At 48.2% G+C, this 21599-nt stretch overlaps 4 protein-coding genes across 4 annotated transcripts; 2 read left to right on the top strand and 2 right to left on the bottom strand.

The window, feature by feature from the left end:
• Positions 1-66: 66 nt before the first annotated feature.
• N7469_008006 (uncharacterized protein) lies at positions 67-3958 on the bottom strand (the record flags this gene model as incomplete). The annotated part of the gene is made up of 2 exons (XM_056646924.1): positions 67-1401; positions 1463-3958. The coding sequence occupies 2 exons, from the start codon at positions 3956-3958 to the stop codon at positions 67-69; spliced, it is 3831 nt and encodes a 1276-aa protein (XP_056498475.1).
• Positions 3959-8709: 4751 nt separating this feature from the next.
• N7469_008005 (uncharacterized protein) lies at positions 8710-9843 on the bottom strand (the record flags this gene model as incomplete). The annotated part of the gene is made up of 1 exon (XM_056646923.1): positions 8710-9843. One exon carries the CDS (start codon positions 9841-9843, stop codon positions 8710-8712), a length of 1134 nt encoding a protein of 377 aa, XP_056498474.1.
• A 3086-nt stretch (positions 9844-12929) lies between these two features.
• Positions 12930-14472, top strand: wetA (developmental regulatory protein WetA; the record flags this gene model as incomplete). The annotated part of the gene is made up of 2 exons (XM_056646922.1): positions 12930-13383; positions 13445-14472. 2 exons carry the CDS (start codon positions 12930-12932, stop codon positions 14470-14472), a joined length of 1482 nt encoding a protein of 493 aa, XP_056498473.1.
• Positions 14473-17057: 2585 nt separating this feature from the next.
• Positions 17058-20822, top strand: N7469_008003 (argonaute family protein; the record flags this gene model as incomplete). The annotated part of the gene is made up of 4 exons (XM_056646921.1): positions 17058-17060; positions 17493-17917; positions 18010-19115; positions 19171-20822. The coding sequence occupies 4 exons, from the start codon at positions 17058-17060 to the stop codon at positions 20820-20822; spliced, it is 3186 nt and encodes a 1061-aa protein (XP_056498472.1).
• Between the last annotated feature and the right edge of the window lie 777 nt (positions 20823-21599).

The following is a 21599-nucleotide window of genomic DNA, read 5'->3' as shown; positions in this document are numbered from 1 at the left end:
TAGGTGAAAAGTTTCAAAACGCTCAAAGCATGACATCGAAGGACCGGAGTGGAAATTGAATATTGCCTACACCTCGACCTTTTTGCGGCGCACAAAGAACCGCGAGAACGAATTATCCTTTTTGGGTCGGGCCGGGGGCTCTGGTGGTCCAGTATTCCGTAGGAAGTCCGCCAGAGCACTGGTCTCACTCTGCTTATGCGAGGTGGACGGCATAGTGCCCGGGTTCCGTTCCGGACCAACTTTTTCAGAGTAATTTCCTTGATTGTTGCCGAGGGTACTCTGTGAACGCAAGGAGCTCAGAGACTTTTTGCTTGAGGGGGTTTTATCGGTGTTGGCACGCAAGAACCGGGACTTCAAGCCTGTGGAGCCATTGGAGCTGGGAGGAGCTGATATGCCGCTCAATTGGAACGGTTGAGGTGCTTCGTCGGTTGTGGGGGGAGGAGGGGCGTTGCGGAGGAAATCCATCAAGCTTTCCTCTTGGCGCGGGGGTGGTTTCGCGTCGATGAGCTCTTCGAGCATATCATCATCGTCGTCATCGTCTATCGCATAAGGATCCGGAACACGGCGTTGTTTTCTCACGGGCATTGGGTCGTCCTGTACCACAGGCTTGGCTGGCGGTGCGACCTTGACCTGAGCATTGGGACGATTGGCTGATTCCAGTAGACCCGTTCGGGAACCAAGAGATGTCATAGACTTGTTTGGCGCGGAGCTGGCCATGGAGCCGTTGGTAGCAGCATCCTTCTCATTCTGCTGGACGGAGTCGTACTGGAGGTCTTCCGAGTCGATCGTGTTCCGGAATGGCGCAACGGAGCGGGGAATGCGATGCGCACCAGGTTGTGGCGGTCCTTCACGGATGAAATCAATCAGTTCCGATGTCTGCGAACGCTTGGTCTCAGCCGGAGTGCGGGCCTGAGGGCGGCGGGTGTTGCGAGTGGATTGACGCGATTTACTGGACTTGTTGGTATTGTAAGTACTATTTGTGTTGTTGGTACTCGCGGAGATGGTGGACTGGCGTCGAGAAGATCTCGCACCATTGATCGTAGGAGCCGGGCTGCCGGCTTGCGATGAGGTAGGTGTGGCAGGTCCAGTAGACTTGATGAATTCGGCAATTTCGCGAGTAGAATCCTGAGCCGGACGAGCATCTCGAGCACTGCCTGCCGTCGGAGACTTCGGGGATTTTGGTGACTTCGGTGGCGGCATGCGAGATGAAATGGGGATATATTTTGGGGATTCCGCAGACTTAACACGTCCGAGAGAAGTCACCTCCCCGTTTGCCCGGGTAGAAAGAGAAGTAGGTGGCCGTGCATCTTCACCTGGAGGGGCCGTGTTTTTCAAGAAATCGGCCAAATCAGAAGTATCAGCCGTGTCCGACCTAGGGATTGGTCGAGTTGGATCAGGGAACTAGACAACCGGTGTTAGTTGGATTGTTAACAAGCTTAGTCTGAAACAAAAGAGCACTTACAGTCATTTCCCTCACACTCTTGGGTGTCAGTGTGTAGTGAATGGTTTCGTCGCTATTGATCAACTTGTCCAGATCCGTAGTATCGTTACCATCGGAGTCTGCACTGCCTGAAGCTCGGCTGGTATCAGATGAACTGCGGAGACGGAGCGAAGGTGACTCTCCCGGACGGCCCATGAGACGAGTGATTTTGCTCGACTTTTGAGATGTCGTAGACCCCGCGGTGACTGGACGCTTGTCGCGTGAGCTGCTGAAGCTCTCTGATCGGCGTGACTTGGCTGGCTGAGCGGAGGAAGACGAGGGACGTGGGTGCATGCGTTGCACCGCAGCTCGCTCTGCGCCACTGGAAGAACTGCGATTGCTGGCCGTAACCACGAGCGGACTGGGTCTGTGGCGTGTACGGGATTTCTGGGAGTATTGGCTGTCCCCTGAAGCCGAAGTTGGTCGAGAATTATCAGGCTCTAGCGATGCAAGGTTTGGTGAGGGCTTTTCGGAGGGAGCATTGTCCTCATTCACGGAGACAATTGGTGATGTGGATGCCATGGCGGATTTATCATGATCGCCCTCAACGGGTTTTTCGTCATTAGGAGTGTTGATAGCCTCGATCGTGGCGCCAGGTGGTGCGGATGTGGCTTCGGCCCCTTGCGTGGTGGGCTTTTCCTCCGCAAAAGACTGGACATCAGACTCACTAGTTTCTGCAACGATCGCCGTTGCATTAATATGAGCTGTGGTATCTCTACTAGGCTTCCTCCTAGGACGTTGGATCGTCGCAGCTGACTTGGGTTTTTCACACATGCCTCGTCCTTCGATTACCTCCGGATCTTTGGTTGGTTCGTCGTCTAGGGATGCGACAGAGACCCGGGCACTATCTGACTGATCAGTATCGTTGTTGGCGCTAGAGCGCAAGGATGCAATAGTCTCATTGACAGGCGGGGCTTTTTCGGCTTGATCTTCGTCTTCTTCCTGCACAATGGACATTCTCGCATTTTCTAAACTCTCCGCTGCAGTTGGATCCTCCTTCTCCTCAATAGGAGTAGTGATCGCAATGCCAGGGGCAGACTCGGCGGCATCGACAAATTCGGCAGATTCGTCATCCTCGTACATTGTTTCGAGCTGCTTGCTCTTCTCCGAGGCACTTGGAGAGGGCGCATCGTCGGATGTTGGTTCAGTTTTGATGTCGCGTGGTGGGATGGCCGCCGCATTTGGCAATGACCTTGAGCGAATGTGGCGAACCATCTTTGGGTCGTCGATGGCAGAAGCACTCACAGGAGAATCTCTCGCACCCGGCGACTTTGGTGCAATTGATGGTGATGTGAAAACCATCAAGCTGCGCGGTCGCACTTTGTGCGCAACAACGGCCTGCATCGTCTGTACCTCCCCTTCCAGCTCGTGCGAAAAACCAGGAACCTCAATCTCCTGAACATCATAGTCGCCGATGGGCAAGGGAATATTGGCGGGCTCGACCGGCGGGGGCTGAACTTCGGGAACGGGCTCCTTGGGAGTCACGGGCTCTTCGATGGTTGCGATACTGCTCTTGCGGCTGCCCGCTAGAGTTGCATGGCCTCGACGGCGGAAAGATTCACGCGAAAGAGTTCGCGAGAGTGTGGTATTACGCCTGCGCTTTCGCCAAGTGCGCCACAAGCGGCCCAGAGTTGCATTCAACGCCAATTTTTCCATATCGAGATCTTCCACCACCAGTCGGTCAATTCGCTTCCGCTCTTCCTCCAGATCAACTGATCCACTGGCACTGTCGTTCAGCTTCGCGGACAGTCGCGACCGAGCCGTCTCCCCCGCGATCACCAAGGCACGTTCACCAATGTGCTCGATAATGGATGTCAAGAAAATGGCGGCAGCGGGAGTCACATTATCGACGTGACTTGAAAATCTTCGGGGCGCACCATCACTCTCCCCGAGACCATCTTGGGCGATATATTCATCCTCATCCTCCTCTTCCATGTCGCCCAAACGAGTGTATACCATACATCGCAGCCGAGTCAACTTCCATGAGCGTACTAGATCAAAGTCGCCGCTCGGCTCTTGACCCCCGCGAAATTCATTTTTGTCGTCTTGAACTTCGCCCATATACTCCCCCAATTCTTCATCGGCGGTATCGACCACCTCCGAAGCCAAACGAGGTTTCAAGACCTCTGAAACTGCCGGGCGAATACAAGCGAGTTGGGTGGATTTGGAAGCGGCCAATATATTGAAGAGCAAATTGTCCAGGAAGCCATTTAGTAGTGACAGCGCGGCCGGTGTAACCAAGGCGGCGGCGCTGGCACCGGACTCATCGTTCAGAGGGACAAAATCGGCGGCATTAAATTCTTGATCGGAGTCAATAATGTCGGAGGCAGCTGAGGAGGAAATGAAGGCGGCCGGTGGGTGAACCGAGGGAGGAGACATGAGGTTGACTCTCGAGTGCGAGTCGCTAGAGAGCGAAGTGCTTCGAGAACGGGACATTGTCCCGGCTTCCAGGAGATCGGATCCTTTGTAGGGTTGCATGATTATCTGAGGGGTGGGACCTGAGACCCGCGGACCAGGGTTGAATCTCCAAAATATCTCGGAGGTTTAGCCCTCGATACGAATGAAGGACTAGGTCAAATTGAAATCTCTAAATCATCCTGTACTCCCCCGTCAGCCCGGATTGCCCCTGCGCAGATTATTGATGATGATGATGAGTTGGTTTGATCTTCATCTGGGGGGCCTTTTTTTCTCTCTCTCTCTCTCTCTCTCTTTCTCTTTCTCTTTCTGTTTGTAAGGGTACTGTTGCTTTGGACCCCACGAGTGGTACAAGCTGCAGGGCAACGTCACGGGGCCCCCAGGATCAAAGGGTGATTGAAAGGATGAGGTGTATGTACATACCCGATTAAAGAAAGTCGAAACGGGAGGTCATGCTGGAAGGACAAAGAGGGACAGAACAGCAGGACAGCAGGACAAAAAGATCGCAGACAGTCAAGAAGGAAGAGATTGAAAAGGAGGGAAATTAGTATTGTTCAAGAGGGCTGGTGGAGACGGACTTGAATCATTCGGGCTACCGAACTCTCTACTACAGTGCTAAATTACAGTATACTACTATACTGCTCTATTTATTATTAGTATTATTTGACTCATACATAGTATATACAGTAGTATCTATACTAATCCTCTAAATATCTTAATACTACTATTACACTCCCCTACATAGTACTTCTACTAACTATAACGATCATACGTGTATACAAACTGATCTTTGTATGGTTGTATACGAATAAACCAGAAAGGGGTCGATCGACGACTCCATTTCCCACGCTAGCGACTGGCTCCATCATCTCCACCAAGCAGTATAAACCAATCACTTCATTCCACTCCCTCGTGGGCCTCTTTTGGGCTTCTTTTAGTCTTTCTTTTCTTCCTCCTCTGCTCGCATTTATTGGATTGGACGCCCCGGTCCCCTCTTGCAGCCGCCCCTGTTCCTCGTGCTCCGCTTTTGATTTGAATTTAATCTCTCGTATATTCCATCAGCCCTTCCACGCCTTCTCTGGTACCTTAATAGTACCGTAGTTACTGGACAAATTTAGTGTAATGGAGTACCAGACTACGGTCCAGTCGATCTGACCTCATCCTCGGCTCATCTCAATAGTGTCTTTGAATTCTCCACTTCGAGACGGGATCAGAACCAGTCATCGCTGTCCACTCTTTCACATTCCATTCACCTGGCCCGGTTCCATGGGCTCCCGTGGAGACACCCACGAGGTACCCCAATGTGCAAATGCAAGGAATTATCTCCCCCATGAAGTACAGTAGCCTGCAGTGAGTCAATTAACTACGGAGTGCCTCAACGTCGCTGGACACCGCTTCGTATGTATCAAATATGTAGCATATATGTAACACCGTTGATCTGACACTTTCTTTTTTTTTCTTTTCTTTTCTTTTTTTCTTTTATCACTCCGACCAAATGCGTAGCCCCTCCGCATTTGGTCTAAACCCAAGATAACTCTCCTGTTTTGTACTCTGTATGCACTCTGTACAGTATTCATGATGTAACTACTAATTATCTACATTGTGACAAATACTATGTAATCGCCCTGATTTTCAGACCTGGCTATCATCAACTTCTCTGCGGTCGATCGATAAATCAAGCCATTGTCTCCATCCGGAACTCCAATCACTTGCGTGGCCGTCCACATTTAAGAACTCTCTCCACAACAAATAAAATCTCCGAACCAAACAATGAACTCGGGTCAAAACCCAAGTGGTGGCGTGCTTGATAGCTAGGACCATTTCCGCGATCTCAACTATGGTTCTTTCCCTCTACTATATATACACACAGAATAGTATACAATAAACCGTACATTGTATTAATAAGGTATCTCTACTGTAACTAACTACTACTGTACATACTAATAGCACTAGGTAATTTATGTTCTTCATCCACTTGCAATACTCCTCTACTATCAGCACTGTCATTTTGCTCTTTAGATATTGATCCGTCCACGCGGTACTCCGTACTACCTAGTTATATACAGATAAATACACATGTGAGCTGCATGACAGTATTCTGTCCAGTTATCCCCGAATCTTCGAGTCCGAGTCGTGTCCATGATCGACACTCTAGCGGGTCCTGCGGTGCCTCGTGGCCCGTTTACTCCGCAACCTAGAGGTTGGCGTGGAGTATGGCTTCAGTAGACTAGTGATCCTCGCCGTAGTAAGCCTGATAGGGGTGCCCATTCTTGGGAAATGTCTTCCGTGCAAGTTCACTGTCCATATTGTCCAGAACAGTCTGGCCGATGTTTATCTACAGTACTCCGTACAGAGTTTTTTTTTTTTCCGGGTATGAAAGTAGTGGCTATTTCTGGATGCACGAGCGATAGACACCTGCTGTTTAGGGTTTGCTTCGGAGGAGAAGGTTATGGATGTAGATGTATCAAGTCTCGTACAGTCAATGCTACAAAGAATCAGCTTTGGGATAGGGTCTTTACCCTGATCCTTACTTGTTCCCCGCAGATGAAGCATCAAGTTTCATATCCAGTACTCATCTTAATCAATGCTAATCCATTCACATATATGGCTATCATTGCTGTAGCTATCCGAAATCAGGTATTCGATGACCGACGCACGATCGCTAACACTCCTAGCCTACAACGGATAAAAGGAGACGAGGGCGTCAATGATCGTCCATAAAATCCTGGTTCTGTTGAAGTTTCCACCGGCAATTCCCGCCTAAGGAAAGTTGACTGGTCCACTCTTTGTTGGCTGTCATAAACTTCCTTGCCAATTCCTCACGGCCCCACAGCCAAGATTTCTGCAGGATAAGTCCGGACATCAGTTTCTTCATGTTGAAGTTTGACCGGAGAATTCCCCCATCCACTGGGAAGAAGTTCCTGTTGGAGTGATTCAGGAGGTTCGAGGGTAGATCGAGCCATAGTATGGAGTACGGTACCTCTGTTTGCAGAATCAATGAACACAGAGTATATGTGTCACAGAATCTTCATGCTTTGCATACATCACCAACACAACTCATCTCTACACCGCATCGTAGGTACGGTCTTGATCTCTGTAAACAGACCACCCATGAGCTCCAGCTTCGTACTACCTGCCTCTACATAAATGCACCGTGAACGATCGACACCGGCTAAACGGCGACGAGTCTCAATTTCTTCGCCCTACTTGACCTGTCATCTCCTCCGCGCCGGCACCGCATCCAACTTGTTTCCAGTTGCACGGTGGCCCTGCATGCGTGTATTCGAGCACCGAACTTTTGACTGATGGCAGTATTTCATGCATGATAGTGATATATGTAGGTGGTGTATGGAGGGGGAGATAGTTTGTGCAGATGCCGGCTACGAGGAGTATTGGTTGATCATAATACGCAGTCAAAGCCTTCGGGTTTCGATTTTGAGTGATGTAGCTCACCCTACTAGGCGAAGGTTGTTTGGCTAATGCTTTACCCAGCCAATGTGATTAGGAATATTTGCAAATGCCTTTATATACTGACTCGTACAATATATCTTGTATTGTCTTATGCCGGAGGGAGTACCCGAGCGCATAATACTAACTATACTAGCCTGCAGGTTGGATAGACGTATTCTCAGGTGAGAATACGGCTATTCATTTACAAACCTTCGTGTTAATCATGACGCCGACGGTTGTCGATTATAGTTACTAGCAGTAGGAAACAAGAGGATAATTTTAACATGAAATTCCAAAGTCGATACAATCACTAGCATCACATGCTAGTCCACTACTCAGGTACACCGCTGGAAAAGATTAGCATTAAATCCTCAACTCTCACTCGAGTCAAAACCCCGCAGGATGGCGTATCCTCGCCAAGGACCGTTAGATACAAGCCAAAGCCTCCTTCTGGGATAATCTTCTCGCTTTCCCCAGTCGGGTAACTCAGGGCATGAGGTGGGTAGCGGGGAGAATCCTGAAACAGCCGGACATGGCCATCTCTTCCATTTCGGGTAGGACGTTGACCTTTAGGCTTTGCTTTGTCGGCGTTGGCTTACAGAGGGATTCTAGACCGTGCGTCTGTACTGAAGACTCGCTCGGATGCGTACAGTGCAGGGGAAATATTTTATAGGGTTGTATGCGGATAATTTTCTTGGTTGGTTGGATTGGCGTTTCGGGTTTGGATGGGTGGATTCAGCTTCGTTGCGACTTCAACTTGGATTCTTAAGTCAGGTCTCGGACTGCTCAGGCATGAAATGGGCCAAGGGCCAGAAGAGGCCAATGGGGTTGATAGTGGGTAATCTTCGGTCGTTGTCAGTCATTTTACGTTCCAAGTTTGAATCATCATTAGAATTCTCACGAGGAGCGTGTCCAAACCATACAGGTTCATGAGGATGCCCCGAGCCTTGTAAAGCGTACCTTCTCCATCGGCCGTCAGAAACTCGGATATGGTAACTAATGCTCAAGTCTACTTGTATCAAACCTTGAAATTATAGCACGTAGGAACTGCTATGTCTAATACTTGAATATGCGACTCAGCCCTAGAGGCTGAGACTACTCTATAACTCAAGTTGGCGCTAATGGCAAATCTAGAGCGAAGTTTGAAACCATATGTATTCAATAATGTAACCTAAAAAAAAATCACTTGTTCACTAAGCTGACCGAATACTTTTTCCTGGGTTGAACCATCCACTTTGGGCCTCCTTCACCCGCTATAATGCAACACGGAGGCCCTTTGTTATTGAGATCGTGACGTCGTAAAATAATTTGCACCGAATATAGTGAGTGATGTTTCGTGTTGGGATGATTGGCCGGTGATAAACTCAAGCTGCCGTTGACGCTGGTAAGTCCCGTGTTCCTAGAGCATGGGCGATACCGCCGGCGAGGAAGCTCAATTCATCGGGACTAACGTCGACTCGGCCACCTGCCAGCCTATCCTGTAAGAGATGCTCGATTTTGTCCAGAAGAGCAATATGGAGACTTGGCGGGTTTTCAGAGTCATCGGTCTCTGAGGAATGCTCGAAGATATCTTCATTGCGCAGGGCAACCAAGCCATCAAGCTCATCCACAGCAAGCAGATTGCGGAAGATCCCGACGACATGGGCGACAATAGAGTCGAGATACATGCATGATGGGTCATCGGGGTGCATAGGCTCTGTCTCATGACCCAAGCGAATACTATCAACATGAAGACGAAGATAGCTTTTATATTTGTGGTCAGCAATGCCATGTATACCGTTCATCAAAGCGACGAAAAGGTTACGATCCAAATCAACCCCATCGAGAGTGTACTCTTCAGGGTGACGGGTATCATTGCGAACAAACTCTTTGTGATCGCAATCATCTTGTGATAGCTCATCCGCATCAGCCTGTATAGAAGAACCTTGGGAACCGCCTGATTGCAACGAGAGGAGCATCATCTCATGCACAGTCATCTGAGAGTCTGTGCACTCGTCTTCATCCTCGGTGTATTCAGGAGTATCAATGTACTGGACAGAGGGGCTGAAGTGAACGGCTGCCTCAAACCCGATGAACGAATCGTCGAATGAGTCGGTGTGATCTTGGCGAGTTTCGGGGACATCCTGAGAAGTTTCTTCCCAGATAGAGAAATCAGACATATCGTCATCTTCATCTTCATGACTCTCGTCTTCCGAAAGAGCATCATATTCGGACTCGATTTCATCTGAGCCATAGCCCGATTCAGACTCCGAGTCTGAATCGCATTCTTCTTCGGCGCGCGAGTTCTTGAGGATTGATTTCAAGAATGGTTGAAGATTAGGGCGCTCAGATTTGATAGTGGGAGTTGCGGCGCTTGACTGCAGTGGGGCAGTAGTATTGGAAGAGACGGATACTTCGTCTGATCCATAGCAACTGTCCTGTGAGAACGAGACTTCGAGGTTTGTAAAATTGGATGAGAGCGAGTCCCATGACTCCCTGTTGATTGTAGAAGTAGCCATGTTGGCGACCTTTGCGAGTTAAACGTTGGAATTCGATACACCACGATGATCTGTAGGACAAGCCTAATTTAGACCAGTGGTGGACTTGAATAAGTTGATGTAGATGATTTAGTTGGAATGAGGGTTTTTGAAATGGCGTCGGAGGCCTTCAGTACACGGAAAGGAATCCATGGCTTGAAAGCACAAGATAGATCTTGCGATCGTTTAAGGACACTTGACGGGGACGAGCCCAGCCAGAATATCAAAAGAATAGTACATTGTTGTGTCTGATCGAAAGTTGAGGATTTGGGGTTCAGGTGCGCTCTTGCGTCGACGAGTTGGTAGGATTCGAGTCAAAGACTGAAGTGGCGTGTTGTAGTTTTGAGAGAGGAGAAGGTGTTGGCTATTCGAAAACCGACCGGGGTGAGTAATGAACCTCGTCTGTTGGTTTCTCAGAGAGATTAGTGGTGAAGAGGATCGTTAGGGATATTCGGGGTGCGAGACGATCGTGATTTCGCGACGCGACGAAAACGGTGGAATGTGAGGGATATGTAGGTCCGCTAGAGCGATGTGCGATCACAGTCGATGGAGCGACAGCGAAACGAGGAGATGAGGAGAAGATGAGGAGAAGATGGGGATTTTTGGGAGTTGAGCCCGGAAAACCCACGTTCCGCGGGGTGATAGAGAGAGGGGTTTCTTGGGTTGAGTCACCACTACTTCCGAAGACCGAGGAGGAGATGGGCAGCGAAGCGGGCAGCAAGGCTGAGCGGGTGATAAGTCGAAGGTGCGACGACTGAAGGGGAACAGGTGAAAGGAGGAAAACCCAGAGCTGACGATGCGGGAGGCCTTGGAACAGCACCTGACGAGGGCGAAAAAGCAAGGTTCTTCCACGGTCTTTCGATTTGCCTCCATCATCGGCTCTCCGTCATTCTGACTCAGCCGGGTTCGCTTCGGTGCATTTGCCGACACTTTTTGTTGTATCTCCAAGATGAGATTTTGATTACAGAGAGTCAAGGAAGAGAATGAATAGATAGTTCAAGAAGTGGCCACCATCTGATAGTAGTGTATAATTTATTTATTAGAAATATTCACTGTCTAGTTAGTTTATTGAACATTTGGGTCGTCTGAGGGTTGTCCAATTATTTCTTTAGTTTACAACTGCATCACGTGAATTCATCAAAGAACAACATTGACCCGATCTGCGCGAGACGCTCGTTCTTGTCTATCTTCAGGCCTGACAATACGTGGACTCTAAATTGACAAGATGACCATGCGAAGAAAGACTATTAAGCAGTATGCCTTTGAGCCACTCAATATCCGAGGGGGGGGAAGGGCGCCTTATCGAGCAGCGCATTCAGCCTTGCCCTAGGGCAGCGAGGTGGCTCGAGAACTTTTTTCAGATCGCGCAGAACTCTTCATGCCGTATGAGAGTTAAGGGTGGACAACCCAGACAAGTTTTCTGCTTCCAATGGAGCTTCTTCTAGACTACCGGAAAAGAAGGCCGTACTGATCTAGGGTCATGTGTTATCTGGTGACCATTGCCGTTCCTGGGACAGTCCAACAAGAACTTCACCCATCTCAAAGAACAACGAAGTGGCTACAACTGCTGCTACTCGACCAAACAAAAACTAATCATGCCTGGTTGGGAAGCAACTATACCCAGTCGGACGCATTTGGCTAACAAAGTACTTTTTGAGCAACAAAGGAATCACGAAAGGTAGTCGACGCAACTCCTGACATGTCCGTATAACTGGCCATTTATCAATAAGGTTAACAAAAGGTTTCCTTGAAGCATGACTCGACAATTGTGGCGTCGTGTATATTTCGATGCATTCGATCATGGCCGACGCCTATGCAATGTGGATAATAATAGAACGGCATGAATTTCGTGAAGGCCCAACTGCGCTGTTAGCTGCAGATCTTCAATAACCTCGGAGTTTTCCTCTTTTGAGACCATGCCATATTGAGGAGGTAGCATCGTCGATCCGATATTCTCGAATACCAAAGGTCCTTCTGTGCATTGTCAGAGGAGGCGGGAGTGACATTCCGCCCTATCTCTGCCATTCCGACCCGCATTCCAGTCATATCGCTGGTCAGGTATTGGATAAGCAGGTTCAGAAGAAGAGATTCCGTGACCCATGATGGATCCATGAGGGGAAGTAAATCTACATGGGAAGAAAAAAGAGAAAGGTCAAGCTGTTGTGGATCCTACCGTCCATCAAGTCAGGCTTGGTACGATTGTGATGATTTGACATAGATGGTCATGACGCCTACACTAAAATTGAGCCCAGCAGGTGACCCCCTTGCCTGAACCACCATTCTAAGCCGAATTGCACCGAGAATCGTTCTTCACGGCTCGGTGACCGTTCCGACGCAGACTCGGCACTATCCCATCACCACCACGGGGTAAATCTAAATCAATCACGATATCATTGGACAATTATGATTAGACATGCCATTATGCCTCCCACAGCTTCCCCGCCACATTGACCTATTCAGTGGAGGGCTGCTTTGGGTCTAGTACGATAAGGTTACATTTTACACGGTGGCTATCAAATGTGAAGTTTCCAAAGGTTCCTTGAAGAGGTGGATACCCTCAAGCGGATCTAACAGTGTTCGAAGACCTGATCTGTATGATTGGTCGTCTATTGGTCAAACCATCGTGAATCATTCCTGACGAGAAGGGTGGATCTCTTGAGCAGCCAACCGGGTGATTACTTCGTACATTCCTCGTACATCTGGGGGGCCTACTTGGAATGTATGCAGAAAAGCTGAGGCTGGGGCTGTGAAAGGCCATTCAAATAGTCGCCTCGAGCTGTTTGTTTGCTTTGCTTTCTTTGCATACTCAAGCAGTGTTTTCGTTGATTGACAAAGAGTCAAACATCACTCTTTTGCCTCTTTTTCACCATTTGCATACCCCTTTGACCTCTTTGCATACTTGCATTAGCTCAATTTGCATACACTGCAAACTTGCTCTCTCCACAGCCCTAATCTCTGAAAGACTTTGCCGTTCATCCGTTGGTCACCCAATCATAGTGCTCCATCGGCTCTTCGGCTTACTTCAACCTTGACTCAATCACTTCGCCGCAAACGGAAAACAAAGCAAGATGTTCGCCCAACCATTCGATCATTCTTGCAATGATTTATTCAACCAATACGTCAACATGGATCCCTCCGGCCCGGACAGCAACAAAGATCTCTCGTTGTCCAGCGATCTTGACCAGCTATTTCCCTTAGACTCTCTCTCGGACTGTGGCGATCATTCCTCCACTGACTCCACTTCTAAACGCCATCTTCAATCACCGCAACCTTGGTCTCAAGACTGGTCGCTGCAGGAAGACAGCTCTTCTCTAGATTGCTTTGCTTTTCAAGACACTATTCATCCTTCTGCCATCTCCGACTCTAGTCTGAACAACTTTGAAGTTTCCTCCGCTCCCACAGGAACAAACGGAATTTCAACTACTTCTCCATCCACTCCTCCGGCTACTCCTCGCCGGAAAGTGAACAAGAGTGCCTTCATCACTCCTAAATCTACTCGCCATCGTGACCCTAATGAGCGCCGTTCACTCCTGCGAAAGCAGTCTTTTTTCTCCTGGCATGATGCGCTCTTCCATCCAAAAAGGAAGAATGACATACCCCGATGCATGGGCTCAAAAGCTCCAAAACTTTACATTTACCGGCGCTGACGAGCGTCTTCCACTCTCTCCGCCTCCCTCGGATGTGACCGTTAAGCATGAGAATATGCTCCCCGATAATATGCACCAGCACCACGGCTTATCAGAGATGCAAAGTCAATATGATTCGCGTCTCTTCCAACAATCTCCTGCTGTTTCTATGCCCTCACCTTCTGCAAGTGCATTTGCACGACACCAGCAACAATACATGAACCACCCAGGTTCCTCAGCCTTGACCAACTCTAGCCCTCCCTCCGCAGACGACATCTTCTCCTCATCTCACTCATCAGATCCCCACTCCATTTCTTCATGGCAATCAGATGCGCTCGGCACCTCTTCTATCTCCTTCACTCCTGACCTCCAAGCCCAAGATGCCTCTTGGTGGTCCCCCATGACTTCACGAGTCGCACAACAGCAACAGACCCCTTATCAGACTATGGTCACTCCTCCTGCACCTCAACGCTCGATGCAAAGCGTCGGTAGCCAGAACGATATGATGCAAGGCGGTTTGATGATTCAACTAGACCCATCATTCGATGTATCAGGCGACTCCTCCTTCTCCTCCAATGTGGCCTCAAACTCCCAAAAATTCGTCCCTCCCTTCACTCCTCAACAAGTCCACGCCTCCCGCTCTCCATCACTCTCCCCAAAGGCCGACACATCACCCAAGAATAAGGGACACCGTCGCACCCACAGCCGAAAACTCTCGGGACAGAGCATGAACGCTCCCAAGACGGCTAAGTCTTCCAGCAGCCCACGCGGCGCAAACAAGTCTGTGAATGTATCTTTTGTCAACTTCACAGCACATGATAGCCATCGAATTCTCGGTGGCGTCGCGCCTTCCGGCAGCTCCAAGACCAAGGCCCGTCGTGAGCAAGAAGCCAAGGATCGCCGACGCAAACTGAGCGAGGCTGCTCTTCGCGCCGTGCGCAATGCCGGTGGCGATGTTGATGCTTTGGAAGCTGTATTATGCTAAAGCACACATTATCCTAATATTGATCCTTCTTTTTGATTTTATTGCTTGAATTTATCTAACGTTAAAGCCGGTGTTCTTGTCTGCCATACTATATCATTGGGAATATCTGGGATGGTCGTTTAGGTGTTCTGAGTTGCATTCTCCTGCTAGTGTTTAATTGTTTTTCGGTCTGGTCAAAAATTCTATGTACTTCTACCAATTTAATGACGAGACATACATATCTAAATGTCTAATATCATCAGCCATACTTCAATCATTTTCTCCTCACACTTCGCCTTGATTTCCCTTGTAATTCTATCTAGGTGCTATATTGGTAACTACTGACCTTACTAGCGGGGCTCCGACTAGTGATTTACAGTTAGGCCAGAAATGCAAAAAAAACTATTGTGTGACTGACTTTGTGAATGTTAGGGATATCTTTTATTTGTTCTTGTCATAAATACATCTATGTATTTCCAATGTATTTAAGCCGTGATTATGGCTAACCTGTAAGATACATGGCTCATCATCTCCGTGAACTATATATATAAAACACTGCTAATGTACTAGAAGCACTACTACAATGTTAACAGTACGTGGAAAATTATGGTTACTTATGGCACTGAGGAGATCCTATTCAAGGACCCCTTCAATCCTGATCTCCAATTTTTCATTTATTGAAGCAGTTTGCCTATCGCCTCCAGTGACTGAATTGTATTTACACACCAATCATATCACGTGAGTAGATGTGAGTGAAGTCGCTCAACAACGTTTCACCTCAACGCACCTGCTTCACTCTCCTATTTCCTAATATTTCCCAGGCTTTTGTGCACCCCGGTGCTTATATGCTACATGCCTTATGTTTGAGTGATCAAATATTATCTCTCATGCCATTTGTATCCTTTGTATTATTAACTACAATCAGTACTACGGCAAGACGCTCGATTCAGAGAAATCAACTTACTCATCACACTATGAGATGCACTGAATCACAGCAGGACCATGTCGACGCGAATAGGCTCATATGTTGAGGGTGATCTACTTTGATCCGGTCATTGATACTCACCCTTAGTACATCGAAAATGGCTCTGGTGGCCTCCATCGATTCGGGCTTACTGGGTGAGACTGGCGAAATCGGTTTTGGTTCTTACATTTGACTGACACGGTTCCAGGGGAAACCTAAATCTAAAAGTCTAAGGCTTTTAATCTCACGACTAGCAGGAAATATAGATGTTTGTGAACATTCGTGTCTGCGTCGACGTGGTCTTGAGCCTCCCGCTCCTCACCTTTCACGTCGCAACCATACTTAGAAAATATCTATCGATCCTAATTCTGTCAGATGAATGGTCGCAACGAGCAGAAATGGCCTTTTGGGCCAGGTCAGAACTGGGACTGTTGAAAGATCCGCCTGGCAGTCAGAAACAGACAAGCAGGGGAATCCGTCCTGAAGACTCTATACTTTATGCCATTGAAACGATTTCTGGCGCTGCCACGAACCAGAGAAGGATTGATCACTAACTCAACAAATGCTCGTCAACTTCTCCCCAGTGCTTGTTAGCTTGACTCATCTAATGATCGGAACAGATATGGTCGGACGCTCTCGAAAAAGATGAAATCAATATCTACTTCTCACGAAGGTCTTTTTTTTTTCAAATGACATGTCCCTTTTCAAAGGGCATACAGAAAAAAGAACCATCTTCGCCAATGCTCCGGCCTTTCACCCCAATCCTCGCATCCTTTATGCATCTTGAAGATACCTTGTCCAAGAGTTCAGCGGCAAATCTCTTACCGGTGCGAATTAATACGACTGGTCATAACGTCACTCTTTCTATGTCCTCCGCGCTGGCGCGGGCTCGCAAACCCTGCACGAATATACTTTACCATTCACTTCCAGGATGCCTAAAGTATTTTCAAGATTCCTTCAAGCTTCATTTAACTCTTAAGTCCCGTCCCCCATTGGGATCTCGCATTGCATCAACCGCTGTTCATTGAGTCGGGCATACCCGAGTTTTCCAGTACTACGGGATATACTAGGAGGCGGCTTGGTCGATGCGGCCACTTGACAGTCCTGACCTACACTGGACGGCAATTCACCACTGGCATCTTCGAGGCCGATTCGGGCCCGGGAAGCACTGACTGCCTACATCTGGAGTTTTTGTTCACGAGTATCGTCAATCGAGCTCCGGCAACTGCTTACCCAATTTTCGAATGTCTAATTCGGAAAATTATTTAAGGCGCAACATCGGGGAATCGATCTTTCCTTTTGATTTACCCACAACTATATCATTTTTGTGCTGACGGTCCTCCGAACTGCACACCACACTTTCGACTGGTGAGTACATTGACAGGTCTTTTCTTCCAAGTGTCTTCCCTGCTAAGACTTTTTGAGAACATCACATTTGCCATTATCGACAATCATCCACTCTCACTTTTATGTTCATCTCTTAATTGATTTCACGTCACACTCTATCATTTGATTTGAATTAATTCTCTCTGTTGCCCTCAGTTTCGTCTCCCCCAAACCACGACTGGTCAGTCAAAAACCGTTACCTTTCGTTTTGATTGATACTATCATTTGCCTTGTTGCCTAATCTGGACTCGGTTTCATGGTACATACTTGAAATTTGACTTCCATTTTGATATTCAATGCGACATCTGTCGTGTTGGGATATTATTTTTCCTCGCATGTCTTAAGCGCGAATTGGCAAACTGGCAAACCGCTGACGACCTTCCTTCAACAGTTAACTGCCATTCATCACCCGACCACTACCCATTCACATATCCATCACCTCGTGAGTTTGCTCTTCTACTTTCTCAAACCAATGTTATCTCTATCTGATAACAAGTTCTAACCAGCCAACAGGACTCTTCCGATACCTATCTAGCATCGTCATAGCCAAGGCTGTTGTGGTCTCTCTCTCTCCCCTCTTCCCCCTCGCCACTTCGAACCAGGATTCCTCACCTCACTCTGCCCAGGAACCTGGTAACATTATCAGATTCATACTCATAAACCTCATTTCTTACTCTACATCTATACCCAGAACCTCCAGATCTACCGCGGCTTTGCCATACCCTATTTCACCAGAAGCAACCAAGATTCGACGACACGATGTCTTATCGAGACTCACAGAGAGGCCGTGGAGAAACCAGGAGCCGAAGAGACTCGACTGGAAGTCAAGGGAGCTCGAGAGCGGGTACCCCAACCGATTCGCGTGGGCGATCTGATAGTCCCCATCGGCCTTCCGATACACAGAGATCTCGTAGCCCACCGCAAGAGGCTCGTCGAACTCCAAGTCCCTCGCGCAGTTACGCTCAACAAAGCTCCGACAGACCACCGTCCTATAGTGGCCCAGGCCCCCGAGGTGCCCCAGCTTACAGGGGCGGACAAACTCCTCGAGGAGGACCTGCCCCAAGAGGAGGGTCTGCGCCTCGAGGCCAAGGGGGGCTACACAGGCCCCCCCCCGAGGTGCTGCACCTGGTGGCCAATCTAAACCGGCAGGCAAAAAGTAAGTCGAATACTACATTGTATGCAAAGCTTCACTAATCAATCTATTCTAGGGTCATGTTCACTCAGGTACTGCCTGAGAAGGAAGTTGCGGACTTCGAAAAGAAATCTGTTGAATCAAAGAGCAACGTCAAACAGGCTGCTCAGCGGGAGGTTCGAAGCAAAAAAAACAGGGCTAAGGGACCTAAGATCAATTTACCCTTGGCTCGCCGCCCCGGTTATGGCACGAAGGGACAGGCCGTGAACCTGCGTGCAAACTTCTTCACTATGTTCTTTAGGGGTAAAGGGTACAACTTCTATGCTTATCACATGAAGATCGAGCCTGAGCCGAAATTGAAACGCCATGTCAAGCAGGTCTTGAAGCAACTGGTGATGAAGTGCGATCACATCAGAGGTTGTTTATCCGCGACAGACGAAGTCACTTGGATCATATCCTGCAAAGAGCTTCCTTTCGACAGCACTTTTGCCAGGGTGGATCCAGACGAGAACGGCCGTTACACCACGGAGTACAAATGCACATTCGAACTGATGGATGGTGCTCCCATCCCGTTGCACAACTTGCTTGAGGGTCTCAAAAACCCTGATATCCACGAGAAAGTCTCGGATGAGGACTATGTGGTCCAAATGCTCAACCTGGTCATGACGAGTGGTGCTTATGGTAACACTGGAATTACGATTGTTGACAAAGGCCGAACAAAGTTTTTCTACACCGACGAACGTCAAGAAAGCATGAACCTCGGTGGCGGGCTGGATGTCCTCCGCGGGTGCATATCTAGTGTCCGCCCAGCCGGCAATCGCATTTTGCTGAATATCAATGTTAGCAATAGCGCGTTCTATCAGCCGATAAATCTGGCTCAATTTGTGCAAGAGGTTCTCACGGCTAACTATGGAGACCTTGATACACTGAACCGATATCTCCGCAATGTCAAAGTCGAGCTTACATATCTGCCAACGATCCTTGACGACTTCAAAGAAAAAGCTTATCGCATTGCGAACATTTGGGGGTTGGCGAGCAAGGAAGACGAGCAAAAGTGTCAAGGGGGAAAGCCTCCCCAAGTGAGGAAATTTGGTGCAGGTCCCGACGACGTCAGATTTTACTGGATCAGAGAACAAGGCTCGCCAGGTAGCTACGTCACTGTCTCTCAATATTTTGCCGAAGGTAAGTAAAGTGTCTGACAGTGTTTGGATATGGCAGGCTGACCCAAATGACACAGTCTACGATATCACGTTGAGGGACAGATCGAAACCCGTTATCAACATTGGAAACCACACCAGGCCCATCTACCTTCCTGTGGAGTTGGTTTTTATCAAGAATGGCCAAATCTTCAACGGTGAACTCAACACCATGCAACGACAGAACATCATCAAATTCAGTTGTCGTCAGCCACCAGACAACTTTGAGACCATAAGGACTCTTGGTCGGGACATCATGGGTATCACGGCTGGCCATTTTCACAATCGAAGCATCAAGTTTTCTGACGAGATGATCGTCGTTCCTGCGCGTTGTCTTGATGCCCCTACGCTGAAATACGGAACGCGTGCTGAAAAGCCCAGGAAAGGCGCCTGGAATCTCGTGGGGAAGACATTCACTTCCGGGGTCCGCATTGAAACTTATGTTGTGATCTGGTTCAGATCCGGCTACACAAGGTGCGCTCTGGATCAGATTCAGTCTGCTACTCAGGGACTTGCCAGGAAAATGAATGAAATGGGGATGGCCATTCGTTCTCCCCAGGCCATGGAGGCGGTCGACCTCCAGGGAAATCTCCTCCAGCAGAATGAGCGGATCTTTCAGTCACTCAGTAAATGGGCTAACAAACGACCCCAGCTGATTCTTATCGTGTTACCAACAAACCAAGACAGAGTATTTCGACACGTTAAGTGGGTGGCTGATTGTAAACTGGGCCTTGCAAACCATTGCGTCTTGGTGGACAAGTTTTCGAAGGGAAACCCTCAATACATGGCGAACAATGCCTTGAAGATCAATCTGAAACTGGGCGGCGTCAACCACAACCTCGATCAAAGTTCTGCTGGGATACTGAGTCAAGGAAAAACGATGGTCGTTGGAATCGATGCGACCCACCCATCCTCTACTGAGCTCGAGAATTTCCCAACAGTTGCTGCCATTGTCGCTAGTACAGATGGTCGACTCGGCCAATGGCCTGGTGACGCCCGAATCCAGACGTCGAAACAAGAGATCCTTGAAAATCTGATGGAAATGATGCTTGGTCGTCTTCACCTATGGCAGTCCATCCACAAAAGCTTGCCCCAGAATATTCTCATTTACCGTGATGGCGTGAGTGAAGGCCAATATGGAGAAGTTGTGGGAACTGAGTTGAAAGCAATCCGCGATGCCATTGAGAAGCTTTACAAGGGCCCAAAACCCAAGATCACCCTGCTTGTGGTAACTAAGCGTCATCATGTACGCTTTTACCCAACCAATGATCAAGGCTGTGATGACAAAAACAACTGCAAGAACGGCACGATTGTCGATCGAAGTATCACACGTCCATGGTACTTTGACTTTTATCTTCAAGCCCAAGCTCCGCTTCAAGGCTCAGCTCGTCCAGCCCACTACGTAGTCATGCATGACGAGATTTTCTCACAGAATCCACGTGGTGCTGCCGACGAACTTCAACAGCTAACTCACAACATCTGTTACATGATGGCCCGCTGCACCCGCTCCATAAGTTATGGAACTCCAGCATTCCTCGCCGACCGTTATTGTGACCGTGCTCGAAAATATGTTCTCGCTCATTATGATGCAAAGAGCTTCGAGAGACCGGACGTGAAGAAAATCAACCTCGCACCGACGCAAAGCGAAGTCCGAGTTCACCAGAGCCTTGCAAACACCATGGTTTACATCTGAAAGAATCTATCCCGTCTTTGTCTCTCTGAGTGCGAAATTTTAGTCCAAGGTTCAAAGTCGCCTCATTTTCCATGGTCTTTTTCTTTATGTTGTGGTATCTGACAGTTCGACATGTCGATTGTGAATTAAAGCCCCGAAGAAGGAATCCACATTTACCCAAAAACTCTCGAAAAAAAATTCGAAAGGAAAGAAAAGAAACAAAACGAAACAATCAAGCCAATGCGAAGCTCTTGAACTACAATTCTTTACGTCCGTGGCGTAACAGAATGGCAGACAGGAATGAAGACCCCAAACGTTCTCGATTTAGTTTGTTTTGATTAAATGTTCTATGATGTTTATGGTCTCATTTGAGTATTTGCTACTGCCACCAAGATCTGCATTGTTCGACCTGAGCTCATGCTTAAGACTAGAGCGTTCAACCGCAAAGACCGAGAAAGGATAAGGGAGAGAGCAGTGCGAGCGTCCATTGTTTGATGTTGTTGGTTTGTTTTGATATTTTTGGTTTTTATGTGACTTAGTTAGCAAAAATGCAAAAAGGGCCTTCGGGCTTGTAAAAAAACCACTGGCAAGTCTTCATTCATTATAGAAAGTTGTAGACTCATGCAGGTTTAGCATCAGAGCCAAGAACCACGGACATCCACGGTGATAGTAGATATTTATTAAATGAAGATGATATAATATTGTACAAGATCTCGTTTGGCAGATAAAGAATCAATCCGCATGGAAGAGTTTAACGATAGAGTGATAACCGTCAGTTAAGCGTTCAAGGACAAATTA

The sequence above is a fragment of the Penicillium citrinum genome (assembly GCF_028827155.1).
Source record: "Penicillium citrinum strain IBT 23319 chromosome Unknown utg000007l:1.0-2040159.0:1.0-2041076.0, whole genome shotgun sequence".
NCBI classification, from domain to species: domain Eukaryota; kingdom Fungi; phylum Ascomycota; class Eurotiomycetes; order Eurotiales; family Aspergillaceae; genus Penicillium; species Penicillium citrinum.
The sequence above is the reverse complement of the archived record's forward strand: the minus strand, read 5'-3'. Positions and strand labels throughout refer to the sequence as shown.